General features: G+C 40.2%; 1 protein-coding gene across 2 annotated transcripts in view; it reads left to right on the plus strand.

Annotated features, from left to right (window-relative positions):
* The first annotated feature begins 603 nt into the window (after positions 1-603).
* The window catches only part of DAP (death associated protein), a 51,354-nt gene continuing 35,115 nt past the window's right edge, over positions 604-16,842 (plus strand). Inside the window, exons 1-2 of one of the 2 annotated variants that reach the window (XM_060774650.2) lie at positions 604-777; positions 11,478-11,580. In XM_060774650.2, the coding sequence (XP_060630633.2) occupies positions 723-777; positions 11,478-11,580 (158 nt within the window). In that variant the 5' untranslated portion in view covers positions 604-722. Of the gene's footprint in view, positions 778-3,322; positions 3,373-11,472; positions 11,581-16,842 lie in introns of those variants that run through there. The other variant, XM_067467548.1, reaches the window with a different exon arrangement.

Raw genomic sequence — 16,842 nt, forward strand, 5'->3', positions numbered from 1 at the left:
TCAAATAATATGCTGTGTCCAGGTTGGTTCATCAGGTGCTCTGCTATGGCTGACTTCTCTGGTTGAAGTAGTCTGCAGTGCCTTTCATGTTCCTTGATGCGTGTCTGGGCAAAGCTGTGTTTGGTGGTTCCTATGTAGACTTGTCCACAGCTGCATTTTGATAAACGTTTTTTAATGTTTATGTATTGTATGTGAATTTGTGTCCCGGCATTAAATGTTTGCCGTGTGCTCCGCCCTGAGTCCCCTTCAGGATGAGAATATAAATGTTTTAAATAAATAAAATTAATCTATTATCCTCACATTTTTTCCTATTCCTTCCCTTGTGTCCCCCCCTCAGCTTTCCTAGTAAATTATTAATAAACATTTTGGGGGGGGGGAGGGTGTGAAATGACACCTGAGCAGGGACACTAAGGACAAGGTGACTTGAAGGTCTCTCACTCAGGTGCGCCTTCTCTCTCTCTCTCTCCATAAGTCCAAATGAACCACAGCAATCTGTTGTGCAAAATAGCTGCTCAGCCAGAAGGGAAGCAGCCTTGAAAGAAGAGGTGGGAGGCTGCCCCGCCCCTCCGCGCGCGCTCTATGACGACAGCGGCGCGCGCAGCCCGAGTGGCCACGTTGACGCGGTGGGAGGCGGGCGCGCGCCTGGTCGCCACGTTTGGTCTCGCGCCTGAAGCAGCAGCAGCGGCTGGAGGGACCTCAGGGCAGCAGAGGCAGGAAAAGCCATGTCTTCGCCACCCAAAGCCAAAGCGGAGACGCGGGCCGGACACCCTCCTGCTGGTACTGCGCCTCTCTTCCTGCTCTTCCTTTGCTTGCTTCCTCTCTTTCAAGGGGAAGGCTAAGGGGGGAAGTTCCCTATTTTGGGGGGAAACAACACCCCCCCCCCGCGCTCCTCTTTGCATGCTGACAGGAAGGTGAGGAGGACATTCTGAAAGGAGTGGAGGGCTTGCTTCCCCTCAGAGAGGAAGGTTTTGAGGCACCCTCATGTTAGATCCCCACAATAGAAATTGCTTCCCCAATCTCTAGCATTGCAGAGAGCGGGAAAGCTAGAACTTTTTTACTTTCTTTGGAGAGGCCTCAGCTGTTTTGTCTCACTGCTCTGCTGAAGTTGCTGCAATGCAAGGAAGTTTCTAGGACTGGAGGAAAGTTGAAGGGCCTTCCAGGCAGAAGAAACAGTACCTGGCTGAGTGAGCAGGACTTCCAGTGGAAGAAGGAGTAAGGCTGGGTTGTTGTAGGTTGCTTTGGGCTATATGGCCATGTTCTAGAGGCATTTTCTCCTGACGTTTCGCCTGCATCTGTGGCAGGGGTCCACAAACTTTATAAACAGAGGGCCAGGTCACAGTCCCTCAAACTGTTGGAGGGCCGGATTATAATTTGAAAACACACGAATTAACTCCTATGCACACTGCACATATTATTTGTAGTGTTAAAAACACTTGAAAATAATACAATAATTAAAATTAAGAACAATTTTAACAAACATAAACTTATTAGTATTTTAATGGGAAATGTGGGCCTGCTTTTGGCTGATGAGATTGTTGTTGTTGTTGTGTGCTTTCAAGTCATTTCACACTTAGGTTGACCCTGAGCAAGGGCCAGGTAAATTATTATTTTTATTTTTTTATTATTATTATTATTATTAACTTTATTTGTACCCCGCTAGCATCTCCCGAAGGACTCGATGCGGCTTACAAAGGCCAAGGCCTCAAAACACAACATAACAATACAAAACCTAAAGCAAATTAAAAACAGTTAAAGCAATATTAAACAACAAGCAATAAACAATACATCAAGACACTATAAAACTGGGCCGGGCCAGAGTAATGGGTACAGGATTAAAAGTGCTGATGTGACAGGTGATATGTAAGGATTATAGGGTAAGTGCAGTGTGCAATGTGCAGCAATCTTAATTCTAATAAAGTGCTTCTGGGACTTGGTATTGGAGATTTCCTATTCTGGGAAGGCACATCGGAACAGCCAGGTCTTCAAGTTCTTTCTGAAGACTGCCAATGTAGGGGCCTGTCTGAGATCTTTGGGGAGGGTGTTCCAGAGTCGGGGGGGGGCACCACAGAAAAGGCCCTGTCTCGTGTCCCCACCAAACGTGCTTGTGACGCAGGCGGGATCACCAGCAGGGCCTCTCCAGATGAATGAAGTGAACGCGTGGGTTCGTAAACGGAGATGCGGTCACGCAGATAGGATGGTCCCAAACGGTTCAGGGCTTTGTAGGTAAGCACCTGCACCTTAAATTGGGCTCGGAAAATAAACGGCAGCCAGTGGAGCTCCCTGAACAGAAGGGTTGACCTCTCTCTGTAAGGAGCACCAGTTAACATCCTGGCCGCTGCCCATTGGACCAGTTGAAATTTCCGAGCCGTTTTCAAGGGCAGCCCCATGTAGAGCACATTACAGTAGTCCAATCTAGAGGTGACCAAGGCACCTCTATCTCAAATTATAATTTGAAAAAAACATGAATGAATTCCTATAAACACTGCACGTATTATTTGTAGTGTAAAAAACACTTGACAATAATACAATAATTAAAATTAAGAACAATTTTAACAAATATAAACTTATTAGTATTTCAATGGGTAGTGTGGGCCTGTTTTTGGCTGATGAGATAGGATTGTTGTCGTCGTGTGCTTTCAAGTCCTTTCACACTTAGGTTGACCCTGAGAGAGGGCCGGGTAAATTACCTTGGAGGGCCGTATTTGGCCCTCGGGCCTTAGTTTGAGGACCCCTGATCTATGGCAAGCATCCTCAGAGGTAGTGAGGTCTATTGGAACTAGGGAAAATGGGTTTATATATCTGTGCAATGACCAGGGTAGGGCATGTGGACAATTTCAACAGAAAGGAGAAAACCATGAAAATGAGCAAAATCTGGCTACCAATATTTAAAAACTGGAATTGCCGTTGGTAGGATGCCAGGACAATTGAGTGTACCCAAAATTGTGTAGGTCTTACAGGATGCTATTTGGCCATAAGCAAAAATGTTTCCATTGTATCCCTGGACAGCTGACTTTATAATTGTAGCAGACCACTCCCTGATAGACTTCTGTGGTACTGTCTTCTGAATGGAACACTCGATCAATTGTAAAAGACAGCAAAACAACAGAGGGGAAACAATCAGGCACATCTAATCACCTCTCAACAAAAGATTGCCCCAGGCACTGCCAGGCCATCAAATGCTCATTAAGGTGGTCAGTTGACACATTCACACCTAGTTCCAACAGACCAGAGTTCTTTGTCCCACCCTAGTCATTCCACAGATATATAAACCTATTTTCCTAGTTCCAATAGACCCCACTATCTCTGAGGATGCTTGCCATAGATGCAGGCGAAACATCAAGAGAGAATGCCTCTAGAACATGGCCATATAGCCCGAAAAAACTTACAACAACCCAGTGATTCCAGCCATGAAAGCTTTCGACAATACAGGAGTAAGGCTGTTCATCTTGTGGAAGGGGAGATCCATCTTAAGGCCCTTCCAGACAGCTATATAAAATCTACCTTGAACTGGATTGAGTACCAGTGTGGACTCAGATAACCCACTTCAAAGCAGCTATTGTGGATTATCAGCTTTGATATTCTGGATTATATGGCTGTGTGGAAGAGCCCTTATTGGAAGGAAAAAGTTTGAACATCCAAGACTGATTCTACATTGCAAAATTAATGCAGCTTGACACCACTCTGACTGCCATGGCTTGAAGGATACCTCAAAGTTGTAGTTTAGTGCACAGTTAAGATATATGAGCGGTCCACCCTTTCCTCCACTTGTACTTTATAACATTACCAATACTAAAACAGTAGGTATACTGTGTTGGGTGCTGGTATTAAATACAGCAAGATAAGGCTAGAATACATACTTAGAGGTATATTAGTTTAGCCATTTTAGTTTGATGTGGGACCAAAATAATCTTGGTCTCCCAGCATTCCTGCTCCTTCAGCTCTTGTGCTCGGGTTCTTATGCTTCAAATTTTAAAAGGCTTTGGTGGCCAGTTTTTCCCATAACAAGCTCTTGAATACAGTTGCCATAATTGTTGAGATCAGTCTTATCACTGGCATGTGAAGACCCTTGTGCTCTCCATTGCATGCCACTGCAGGTTCCACTGAGAGACACTTTGTGATGGACCATTGCTGGACACAAGCTAAGTGTCTAGTTTTATCGACGTGGGGTCCATTTCCTTTTGAGGGCACAATCTCTTTGGTCCCACTCCCCTTTGACCTCTAAACATCTGGCAGTGGCTCAGAACCAAAGTTTCTGAAGGAGTGACATCTCAAAATGTGTTGGATAATTTTGAAGCAAGCGTATAGCATTGTTTCATGAATAAAGGAATATTTTTTAAAGTTGTATTTTAGTGAGGCACACTTTGGCAAAGGAGGCTAAAAGGCATTGTAAAACTACACTTCCCAGGATTATATGGCTAAAGTGCTGTCAAACTGCATTATTTCTGCACTGTAGATGCATCCCAGGTCAGGGTCGCACAGGAAGAGTTACTCCCCAGTTTGCTTCTCTGTGTGTTCCATAGTTGCTCTGCCACTGGCTTTTCATGCCCCTTCTACACTGCCCATATATCCCAGGATCTGATCCCAGATAGTCTGTTTATCCCAGATTATCTGACATTACGTACTCATATAATCCATTTCAAACCAGATAACCTGGGATCAGATCCTGGGATATAAGGACTGTGTGGAAGGGGCCCCAAGCAACAAAATAGTTTCCTTTCAGCTGACATGGGCTTGCACTACCTGGGGAGCTGAAACACATCCTGTAAGTCGGACTGGGCCATCCCCACTCATTTCTGGTTAGCTTGTTGCTTAAGTCGGGCACAAGTTGCCAACGTGTACAAAAAAGCAGAGCCCTCAGCACAAGGCCTGTGGGGCTTTCACATGACATAATTGCAGCCCTGTGCTATTCCCCTTGAACCGCCCTGGTCCCATCCTACGAAGTTCTGTGATTGTTAAGTATGTGCCTTCAAATTCTAGAATTATAGAGTTGGAAGACTCCACCAGGGCCGTCCAGCCCAGTTTCTGGAATCCCAGCAATACACAAAGCAATACCCATCCAGTCTTTCTCTCCAGAGAAAGACAGTTTACTATACTCAATAGCAACATATTATTATTATTATGTTTATTATTATGTTTATATCCCACTTTTTTCTCTCCAGATGGAAATTCAAAGCTGGATATGATTAAATAGAGCTTAAATAGAGTTTCCCCTAATATGTTGGTGGAATCTCCTTTCCTGTCATTTTCATCCACTGCTTCTTTGGAGCACATTTTCAGTATGACCTCCTTTCATATATTATAACATGCTGCCAAGTCAACCTTCTCTTCTCCAGTCTAAATATACCTAAACTCCCTAAGCCACTCTTCATTACCATTTTTACTCCTAAAGCACTTTTCAAGCCCATTGTCACCCATTCCATATTTGTGCATTTCATCTTTTTTCTAACCAAAATGTAGTACACATTTTTTACCAGTTGAAATTCATTTTATTAGTTTTGGCCCAGTTTTATATTCTGTTTTTTGGATTATAATCCTGCCCTCTGGGTTATTGGCTATCCCTCAAAATTTGGTATCATTTGCAAATTCGGTTAGCGTGCCTTATATTCCATCATCCAAATTATTGATAAAAATATTGAATAGCATTGAGTCCAGGACAGACCCCCTCTGGCACTCTCCTGGTCCTTTCTCTCCAGGATGAAGAGAAGTTCTTCATTGTTCAGCACCCTTTGGGTTGGCCAGTTAACCAATTCCCAATCCCCCTAAGAGTAACATTGTCTAGCCCACATTTTGTTAACTTCTTTGTGAGAATGTCATTGGGCATCTTGTCAAAGACCTTACTGAAACTGCGATATGCTACAGCCACAGCATTCCTTTCATCTACCAAGCTTGTAACTCTCAAAAAAGATAAGGTTAGTCTGGGTTGACTTGTTTTTGAGAAACCCAAATTGACTTTTTGTGAGTATGGCATTCCTTTTTAAGTGCTTACAGATTGTCTGTTTAACGATCTGTTCCAGAATCTTTCCTGATATTGATGTCAGGCTGACTGATTTTTCGAAAGGCGGGGGGGGGGGGGCAACATTTGCCTTCTTCCAGTCTGCTGGAGCTTCTCCTCTCTCCAGGAATCCTCAAAGATTATTTCCAGTGGTTCTGAAATTACTTGTGCCTGATCTTTTAATACCTTTAGAAGAAATCTGACCCTATTATAGTGACATTTCTTCAGAGTTTTGCTATTTCCTTTCTCTAAGGCTGAGTGATTTGCCCAGGTGGGTTTCCATAGCCTAAGAGAAGATCTAAATCCTGATCTCAAAGTTCAGCACTCCAACCACTTGGCCATGTTTGCTAGTTTGCAGTCAAGGCAGAATTATTTCAGATTCAGATTCCCAGACAGAGAGCTCTAATTCCTCACTGAACTGCAAATCTTAGGATACCATAGGAGACAGCCATATGGCACCGAGAGTGGATTCATCAACTATAGTCAAAGCCAGAAGACAGACCCTGTGATGTATTTGTTTCTGCTGGGTTCATAGTCCAGAAAGCCACTGGAATGTAACCAGATATCAGGGCATATAACTGAGACTTTGAGCTGTTGTGGCATTTATTAGCATAACATCAGATCCAATAAGGTACACTGCTGCAGTCCTATGCCTGTTAATTTGGCAATAAATACCACTGAAAGAACAATATTTATTTACAGATAAAATGGGCATATAATGAAGTTGTACATTTTAAAAATAAAGTAGTACTTTATTTTTTTTAATGTACAGCTTCATTATATGCCTATTTTATTGGTAAATAAATATTGCTCTTTATGTGATATTTACTGCCAAATTAACGGGCATAGGATTGCAGCAGTGTACCTCACTCCTGTCTACGTATTCAGAATTTGTCCCATTGAGTTCTCTCTGTCTTTTCCCACTAAGTAACATTGCAATCCAATGTATGCTTCTTAGTTACTTTACCTGCAGTAGTAGCACCTGAAGCAACATCCAGTATAATAAAAATTAAGACACAATAAGAATAATGACAATAACAGAACTAATTGATCAACACTCCCCTTCTTGCTTGGAGCATAACAAATTCTTGTTCTTTATTGAGTGCTGCTCTCAGTTTTCAGGAGTGAAATAAAACATTTAGTAGCAAAATTTAAATGGCATGATAATATAAGAAAACACCATCACCCTTAGCAACAGGAGTGTAATTCGTTTGTGTTCACATATTGATTAACTTTTGTATCAGACTTCAACACTTGTTCCAAGTAAAGTCTAAGCAATGCTTTTACGATTGGGCAATACTCTTACAATTGTCATGCTTGTAAATTCCTCTGAGTTGAAAAACAAGAACTGTATTTATCTGCATTTGATTTTCCTTCCTCTTCTTGGGGGGTATTGAGTGTATCTTAATGTACTTCATTGTTTTTACTTTACCAACTTTCTTCAGTCTGCTACATACCTGCACAAGCCTCCTCGCTTATTGCAGAGTGACATTTTAATATTTTTAAACTTCATATGTACTGTTGGCAATTTAAACATAGGCAAGGAATAAATGGCCTTCCAGATGTTAAGTCTACCTATTATTCATTCTGGACTATGAGAGCCGTGGTGGCTTTGTGGGCTAAACCAGTGGTTCTCAACCTGTGGGTCCCAAGGTGTTTTGGCCTACAACTCTCAGAAATCACAGCTAATTTACCAGCTGTTAGGATTTTTGGGAGTTGAAAGTCAAAACATCTGGGGATCCACAGGTTGGGAACCACTGGGTTAAACCCTTGGGTTAAACTACTGACCTGGTCGATGATTCAAATCCGCAAGATGAGGTGAGCTCCTGTCTGTCAGCCCCAGCTTCCCATGTGGGAGCATGAGTGAAGCCTCCCACAGGATGGTAACACATCCGGGCATCCCCTGGGCAACGTCTTTGTAGACAGCCGATTCTCTCACACCAGACGTGACTTGCAATATATTTTCAATTTGCTTCTGCTATGATGAAAAAAATCTGGACTATGCTGTCTGGTTGTAGATCTAGTATAAAGTTTGGAGGCCATTGTGTTTCCTCTCCATGATATGAATAATCATAGTAATTTGAGCAGGAAATACAGGGTATGGGGAATTGCTGAAGGTGCCATATCCCATAAATCAAAAGCCCTGGGGTTTTCTGGCACCCATTCCATTTTTTAAAAAAGCAAGATGGATTTCAGTTACCAGAACGGATAGGTGGTGGGGTCACCCATGCAGTCTGGACTGAGAAGACCTCTGATGCTAAATCAGGACAAGACCTCTGATGCTAAAACAACATTTTATTAGCCTTTGACCTGTATATTTCTGCTTTGTAGTAGCTTCAAAATTACACTGAAGAGCAACGATTGAAAATAGGAACACAATAAACAGCACATAGATGGAGTTCAATATGCTACTATGTCTATAAATGAAGTGGAATAATAATATGAATATAGTATCATAAATAGAAAAAAATCCATATATAATGCAGATATAATAAATGTTTTATAGACATAATTTCTGTGTGAGTTACTTGAGAGGTGTATATTTTGGCAGTTTATCAAGGAAGTATAGCAAGTGTGAAGAAGATTCAGCAAAACAGGAGAATATCTGGAAATCTTGTGTCTTTGCCAATTTCTTGTTATTTAATTAGTCTATTTCTACTAATGTCTTGGCTTCATAAATGTGTCCATTGTTTATTTTTTGTAACTGAACTTTATTATTTGGTGTTTTGGCAGTAAAATGATTATTTTATGTACCCATCTGGTATTGTGTTTACTTCATTCCAAACCTCCCTTCATATAAAGGGTTGGGGATTAAGAGGAGTGAGAAGCAAAGCTGAAATGTTTTCTCTTGTCTTGGTGGCTTTCTGTATGCCAAGTGATTTTAAAAATATCATGAAAGGAATGAACATTCAGACGTGGCACTCTCCCTGTGCCAACGCCAGTCCAGGTGTAGCTTTTCCTGCGTGACTCTATGGATCACGTGAGTTGGTTTTACTGTTTACATTAGCACAGATTCAGAAGTCATGTCACAATGATCTCATGGTGCTCTCTGCATGGTTCTACAATAATTCAACCATTTGTTTTTCTTTCTCCTAGATACAGGGTGTGCCCTCCAGCAGTCTTGCATGTTGCATCAGCTGAATCAAGCACACCACTGGATGCATTTAAGCTCCACCGATTTCAGTGGGATTTAAATGTTCATAATTGTGCACTGAATTGTAGTGCTCATTTGCAAAGAGGAAAAATAATAAGAGAACTAGTTTGAATGTGATTTCTAATCCACTCAGAAGAGTGGGCAGCTATTAGCATAGTATATTAATAGATACTCATTAAAATCACAAATCCCAACAGATGAACAATCACGACTCCCCCTAGTTTGGAAAACACATATGTGCCTATCCATTTAAAAATAGAACATGTGCGTTGAGACAGTTCCTGAGAGGATAATTCTTCTACGGGTTTGATCAACAGGATCTTGAACTTTAAATAAGCACTTTCCAAAGTGGAAGGAAAATTTACAATATATAGATATGGATGTGTGTGTGTGCCTAGCTATCTGTCTATAGACACACACATATGCTGTACTATATCCAAATATCCTGGTAACATACAACAGAATTATTTTAGACCAGTATAAAATGATAAGGATACTTTCAAAGCTTACTAAACTATTTAAACAAAACCAGTTAAAACAATTCAAAAGAATGTAAACTATGACGCATGTGCACATAGAATAAAATCCAGAAAGCGACATTTTGTTAACAGTTTTTCCTCAGTCACGGCTCTGCAATAAGGGAGGACTTTGAAGGGAGGACTGGGGCCATATCAGAAAAAAACCCTCTTGCATCTCTTCCCGGATTGTATGTGTCCCTGCATGTGATACAGAAGAAGGTCTCTCCAATACACCTCAGTTTTCAGACAGGCACTTATAGGGAGAGGAGCTCCTTCAAGCATAATGATCGCAAGCCATTCAGGCCTGTAAATATTACCACCAGCACCTTGAATTCAGACAGGAATTACATTGACAGCCAATGCAGTGTTCAAAATTCAGAGAAATATGATATTTCAGGCACAGAGTGATTTCCACCTATTCCTTCTGTGTTCGCTCACAAAATCAGTGAAATACATCGTTACAATTCTGTTCACTGGATTGGGAATTAAGGGTGAAGAATTACTTGCCCAGGTCTATAGTCCTAATTAGCTTCAGATGTACCCAGCACTGACTCTGCTATGAAAGGGAATGAAATCCTTAGATAAGGCATCCTCAAACTCCGGCCCTCCAGCTGTTTGGGTCTCCAGCTTCCAGTGAATGTGGAGGACAGACTGTATTTTACGTGAGTCCAAATGAGCTGGAACCAAATTCTTGCAAATTCTTGCAACCACGGATCGCCACATCCCATATTTGGGCATGATGATGATGTGAATACAAACACCCTGAACTGTGTGCAATCATATTGCTGCTATTTAATCATATGTGGCATGTTTGTGTGTTCATGTATTCACTGTAGGTCCTGGCATGAATCTCCATGGATCCCGTGTCAATTTCCATTGCATTTACAATTGTTCATCACAATCCCTGAGTTGTTAATTTCTGGAAATAAAAAATGGGAATCTGCCTTTTTGTATCATAGTGATGTCACTGCCAGCTAAAATTTTATTTATTTATTTATTTGCAGCATTTCTACCCCTCTCTTTTCACCTCCGCAAGGGGACTCAGAGCAGCTAACAAGGGCAACAATTTGATGCCGCAATAATTACAAATATAAAAACAAAATAAAATCATACAGTACAATACATTAATGCATTTATATGCTTAGTGGAAAAAAACAGTGTTTCTGACATGGATTTTAAGTGTCTTCATTTGATTCTCAGAAGCCGCTTCCCCACAAGCAGCTTTAAGAATCTGATTATACTTAAACTGGGTTACCACTGCATTTTTCTGTTAAACTCATTGTAGCAATTTGACTCAGTAGGAGTGAAACAGAATAGAGCTGGAACTCTAAATTCAGTTTTTGAGAGCTGTGCAGAAAGTGAGTGTGATAATGGCAAGTCTACACAGGAAATCTTTCATTTTGGTACTCCTTATAGTAAGCTTGGCATCTGCTTTAGCCGGGCATATAAAAGGCTTGTGGCTATGCAATTTTCCACAGGGGATGGAGCACCACACTATACTACTGTTGGTATGCAATGTCTAGGAAATGAAAACCATTTGTTTTATATTTTTGGAGAACATGCTGACACTAATTTTAGGTTCAGGTAAGTAGATTATGCATATAGTCAAATGATGAAGCATTGTTTGGGTAGCATTTCTTGCAAAGTCTGGAATATTTAAATAATCAGAAAAATGTACCCCAAATGCAGCGACCATTCTGTAGATCTCAGATTACTTGAGCACTCATTTCTAACGTTTCATGTGCTTTGTGGTTTTGATACATTTGCTTTAATATGTGACCCACCATACCCTCTGTCTTATTTTGTGTTGCAGTCAAGGCTGGCGGAATGAGAATCGTGCAGAAGCACCCACATGTGCCAGATGCCAAAGAGGAGAAAGATAAGGATGAACAGCAGGACTGGGAAAGCGGCAGCAGGTGAAGGCGAGCTCATTGTATCTTAGAAATGAGAGATAAGCTTGTTCTGTTCTGGCTCAGCACTGGCTTGGGAAAAGACAAACTGTTAGTGAACAGAGTGACAGCTCACTTTAGACAAACCACAATAATTTCTGTTCAGCCATGACTGATCTGTGAGTGTTTCACAGTCCTAATAGCAAATCTGGACTGAGTTGGAATATAGAATTGGGCTAAATTTAAAATGGAATACTACAGTTCTTAGGAAGTGTGTGGCAGGGTTTACTTAATTATTTTTGGCCTTCTGTTCTCTTGGGTGGTACAAGGAGCCATATCAGCTTGCTCAGGAAAGGATGAGGTGGGGATATTTTGAAAGTTGATGCCTATGAGGGGACCTGTATGTTCGATACTTCAGCTTTTGTTACATTGGGACATTGAGGATGCTGTTATGAGTAGAGCTGTTATTAGGCAATTCACAGAATAGATGGGTTCGTAAAATGGGTAAAGTGCAAACTGCATAAGGCCCCTTGTATGTTTTGCCTCAAATATTCAATGAGTGACATGGGGGACATTTTTTGCCTCTTTTAGATCCAGTAGAGTTTTTTTTTAATTTTTTTACTTTTTTAGCTGACTGGGAATAACCGAAGTTGACTTGTAGACTTGTAGGTTACTTTCTGTTGTCAAGAAAGGTCTCCAGTGGGTCTAAAATTATCCAGAAAGGGGAAAGTGATTGTCAAAAATCCCCCTTGAGGGTACTGGGGCATTTCGAGACAAAATTGCTGTTATTATTGTTAATATTTTGGTGAGAAGTACAGTGAGTGTTGTGCCTCTCCAAGATCTCCTTGGAGACTTACTGCTATGTATACACCCATTAAGAAAGTAGATATGTTCCTAGACATTGCTTCTTTAAAAGAAAATTTGGTGCCAAGGTCAGAAATAGCATGGAAAGAATAAGAATAGTTTCCTATCCCACAAAATGAAAGAGGAAGTCAAGATGCTTCAGCAAACATTATATTAGAACTAACTGTACTTGAAATAACTAGGTCAGGTAAGCTGTACATAAGTAAAAAATATATTTGAGCAATTTTGGCAACCACTTGAAAACTTCTAAAATTCATCTTGGAATGGTTGTTTCTTTCACTATCTTCCACTATTTTTATGATTTCCATTTCGCTAGCCATTTCCATTTCACACACCTCTGGGTTTTGTTGTTGTTGGTGGAATAGTTGGTAAGGCAGGCTTATCTGCCACACCCATTTCACTGTTTTGCTCTTCGTGCATGTTCACTAAAGGATTCTGGAGTCTACTGCTGTTTGGATTGCTTGTTGTAATAACGGTCAGACCGGCTAAGTAGAATCCCATTGTTTCCCAGCTGTAGCTTTATTTCATTGTTTATTGCACACATGCTACTGCAACTGAACACCAAAAATCTTTGTTTGTTGACCCCTCCTCCACCATCCTTCCAGTGATGGTGTTACTCAAAAATCCTCCAGTTAAATGGAAGACAAGAATGAAGTGATGGAAAAGCTTTAATAAATAGGAGTTTCTTTGTATGCTTGAATTAATTAATAGAAATTAAACTGGGTTTCATTTGCTAGGATTTTTTTGTGACTTCCTACCCTAGAACTATGATAATTATATTATGACTAGTCAGGTGGAGACAGAGTTGGGAAGTGAGATTTTATATATTTGTTTTAGAGCATTTTTCTCTTATTCCCATTTTAAAAAAATTCAAAGAAGAATAAAGTAAATATATAAAATTATATTTGTGAAAAGAAAATGTGCAAAAACTGTTGCCTTCTCTTCACATATGAAAAATCATAAGCTGAAGGACTTCAAACAGGGACAAGTAATAAAATTTAAAAAAATCACAATTCATATCTTCTACACTTCCATCTTTCTGGAAAGATTCTGGCCATTATTCGAGCTTAACTAAGACAAGCATTGGGAATGTGTGGCCCTCGAGGTATCTTCAGACTGCAAACTTGATTGTAGTTCAACCAGTTCATTGCTAACTAAGGCCGATCACTGTTGCAGTCTAGCAGCATCTATAGAGGACCCCACATTCTCCACATCTGGCCAAAGATGAGAATCCAGGATCTGATCAAAGTCCCTTCTTTCCTCCAGTAGTCCCTTCTTTCCTCCAGTAGCAAGCATGTAGTTTGAGGAAAAACAAGTGAAGTATGAAGGGAAAAAAAACCCTTCACCAAAGTTTGTTCTTAGACCAGGAGGCAGCATCTGGAGGTACCCTGTCAGTAAACCTAATTGTTTATGTGATGCAGTAGTCACAGTGCTCACATTTAGTAAACTGGCAAACACTCTCAGCTTTATCAGCGAATATTTGCTGGTGGAAAAATCATTACAGTGTATTTTAAAACTCAAGGCTCTTTGAGATTAGGGCAGTTTTATTCCTCAGAATTGTCTTTGTTAGTAGTTACTCTTAAGTTCTCAAAGTGGGAACTGAACAGAACAGGCAGTTAAGCAGATTCTTTATTGAGCCTACTTGGCACGCAAAAGAAAACTATATTCTTTACCTAGCACATTTGTCGATTTGGGCAGGGTGGCATGCAGGTTTTTAAAGGTAGAAGGGAATTACAAGTTAATTGAAAGAATTGTTACATAAGCAATATAGGATGTCACATAAGTAGGTGGCCGCAAAGTGTAGTGGTTGAAGTGCTGGACTGGAACTGAACAAGATCATGAACTGAGTCCACATGTAGCCATGGGAACCCACTCTGACCTTGGGCAGGCGATATTCCCTACTGGAGAGGAAGGCATTGCCAATAAAACCCCACGAGAGGGTCATCATAAGTTGGTAAGCTCTCTTAGTAATACAGGCTGACTGTCCCATATCCAGAATCCCAAAATTCTCCACAAGTGGCTGACCTAGTGATGCTTTTGTTTTCTGGTAGTTTGGCGTGCACACACTTTGTTTCATGCTGAACATTATTTAACATTGTATCTAACATCACCTTCAGGGTTTGTGTATAAGGTACATATAAAACAGAAATTAAATTTATGTTTAGACTTGGGTATCATCTCCATGATATCTCATTATGACCACTACTGAAAATACATTCCAAGCCACCACCACCCCTGCCACCACCTCACCACCCCTGGACAATACTTGAAACCATGGATAATAGTGAATCCTATATTTTGATTATACTTAGTTGAAATTATTGCTGAAGGACTTAGAAGAGCCCCCAAAGACCTTGGGGGCGGCGGGGGGGGGGGGGAGATTGAAGTGTGGATATTGAATCTGTGGATAAATATTCCAAAATCCAAAACACTTCTGGTCCCAAGGGATGCTCAACTTTTACCATTTGCCTGGCATTCCAGTATAGCAGTTAAGAACACTATCTGAAAAGTGGAAATAAATGCTGTAACAGAGTTGGAGCACTATAGATTTTTACTTTTGTAGCTTTAATCTAGAAGATTAAAATTGGAACCAAGGAATGCTGTTATAAAACAGTCTCAACATACTTTATGCGTTATAGAATTATTAATGCCTGTAATATTTGTTGGAGATTTAATTCTTCTGAGGCAGATTGTCCCGTCAATCAAAAATGCTATAAATTGGAAGGGTAGCAATGTAATCCATGTATAGAAACCCAATTCATGATTCTGTAATATCTTTATTAGCATCACTGAAATGTCACAAACATGCCAGGCCTTTTTTTCAGGTTGGATGATAAAAAGTTAGCAGAATTTATTACTTTGGCCACATAGTAGTAATCATTGCCTCTGCAATGCAGTGCAAAAACCATCCATTCTGAAGAAAGAGTGTGGAAAGCCCAAAACGCACTAAGTTTGTGAAATTTTAGCAATTTTAATAAAGATTTTACAAAGCCTGAATCCTGAAAAGAAATCCTGATTAAACTATACTTGCATGTATTTTATATTTATAAGGTGATGTGGAAATATATCTAGTTTTAGTGGAGATAAGAGTGTGCGGGATCAGACCAAGACCTGTCTAGGCCAGCATCCTGTTGCTAACCACATGCCTAAGAAAGTCCAAAAGCAATGATTCTGCATCACTTACTCTGCAACAACTGGTATTATGAAATGCCCTGCCTCTTTTCCTGAGAGAATCCTGAGACCAAAAGGCATTTACAGCCTTTTCTTCCATGCATTTTTAAACCTCTTTTTTAACACCTTTGAGATTTGTTTCAAAAACTATTGCTGAATTATGCACAATATGAAAAAAGTACTTTTTGGTTGTGCAGAACTCTCACTGTTTAGAACCTTTGGATGCCATAAGATTCTTGTTTTATTGGATATTGGGGAAATGTTTATTGATTCCTATCCGATTGTATATAATATCTTAAGCCTTGACAGTGCTCTTCTTATTTGGGCTTTGCTAAGGTGAAAAGCCCCAAGGATTGCAAAATTTCTTTTAGCCAAATTATTCCAGCACCTTGCTTTTAGTTGTTCCCATTGTGAGGTATATTTTGATCTGGAGTGAGCCAGTGTGGTATTGGATTGGATTGGGACACTGGGAGACCAGATTTTAAATCCCCGTTCAGCCATGGAAGGACACTGAATGACCTTGGACAAGTAACTCTCTCTCAGGCTTAGAGGAAGGCAGTGGCAAACCCATGCTGAATAAATATTGCCAAGAAAATCTGGGGATGATTTACCTTAGGGAGTGACACGTAACAAGTACAGTTGATATGGAGGGCCAATCAGTTTAGGTCCAAAGAATACAGTGGATACAGAAGACTGAGCCTAAGAGAGTACAGTGAGAACCCTTATTGAAGACCCTCCCATGGATGCCTGAAGCTATGGAAAGTACCAAATTCTATATTTTCACTTCCTGTGGCCAAAAGGAATTCTTACTTGCTATTCTGCAGAGGGAAGCTGATTTCCCAACTTTGTTGCTTCCTCAATAGGCACTTACATAGACTACTGACTTATTTATTTATTTATTTATTTATTTATATCCTTCTTTTACTATCTAAAAAGGAGTCTCAAAGTGGTGTTCTTTCACTTTTTATTTCCTTTTTTATTTTTGTGGTTTTTTTTCTTTTTTTCTATTTATATTTTAATGTATTGATACATCTTTAATAAGATTTTTTTTAAAAAAAATACAAACACTTGTAGAACAGGCTAGAGATGAGAGATCAGCTTCTGACCAGGCTTACCATAGAATTGTACTGGTGGACCAAAACCTGCTCCCAAACATGTACGGTAGTGGTGGAAAACAAATTCATAGATAATGGCTCATTATACAAGGTATAGCTTAACTGGTAAAAATATATGGAAAATAACGAAGAAGCAAAA

This window comes from Anolis sagrei, chromosome 4, assembly GCF_037176765.1.
Source record: "Anolis sagrei isolate rAnoSag1 chromosome 4, rAnoSag1.mat, whole genome shotgun sequence".
Taxonomy (NCBI): Eukaryota; Metazoa; Chordata; class Lepidosauria; order Squamata; family Dactyloidae; genus Anolis; species Anolis sagrei.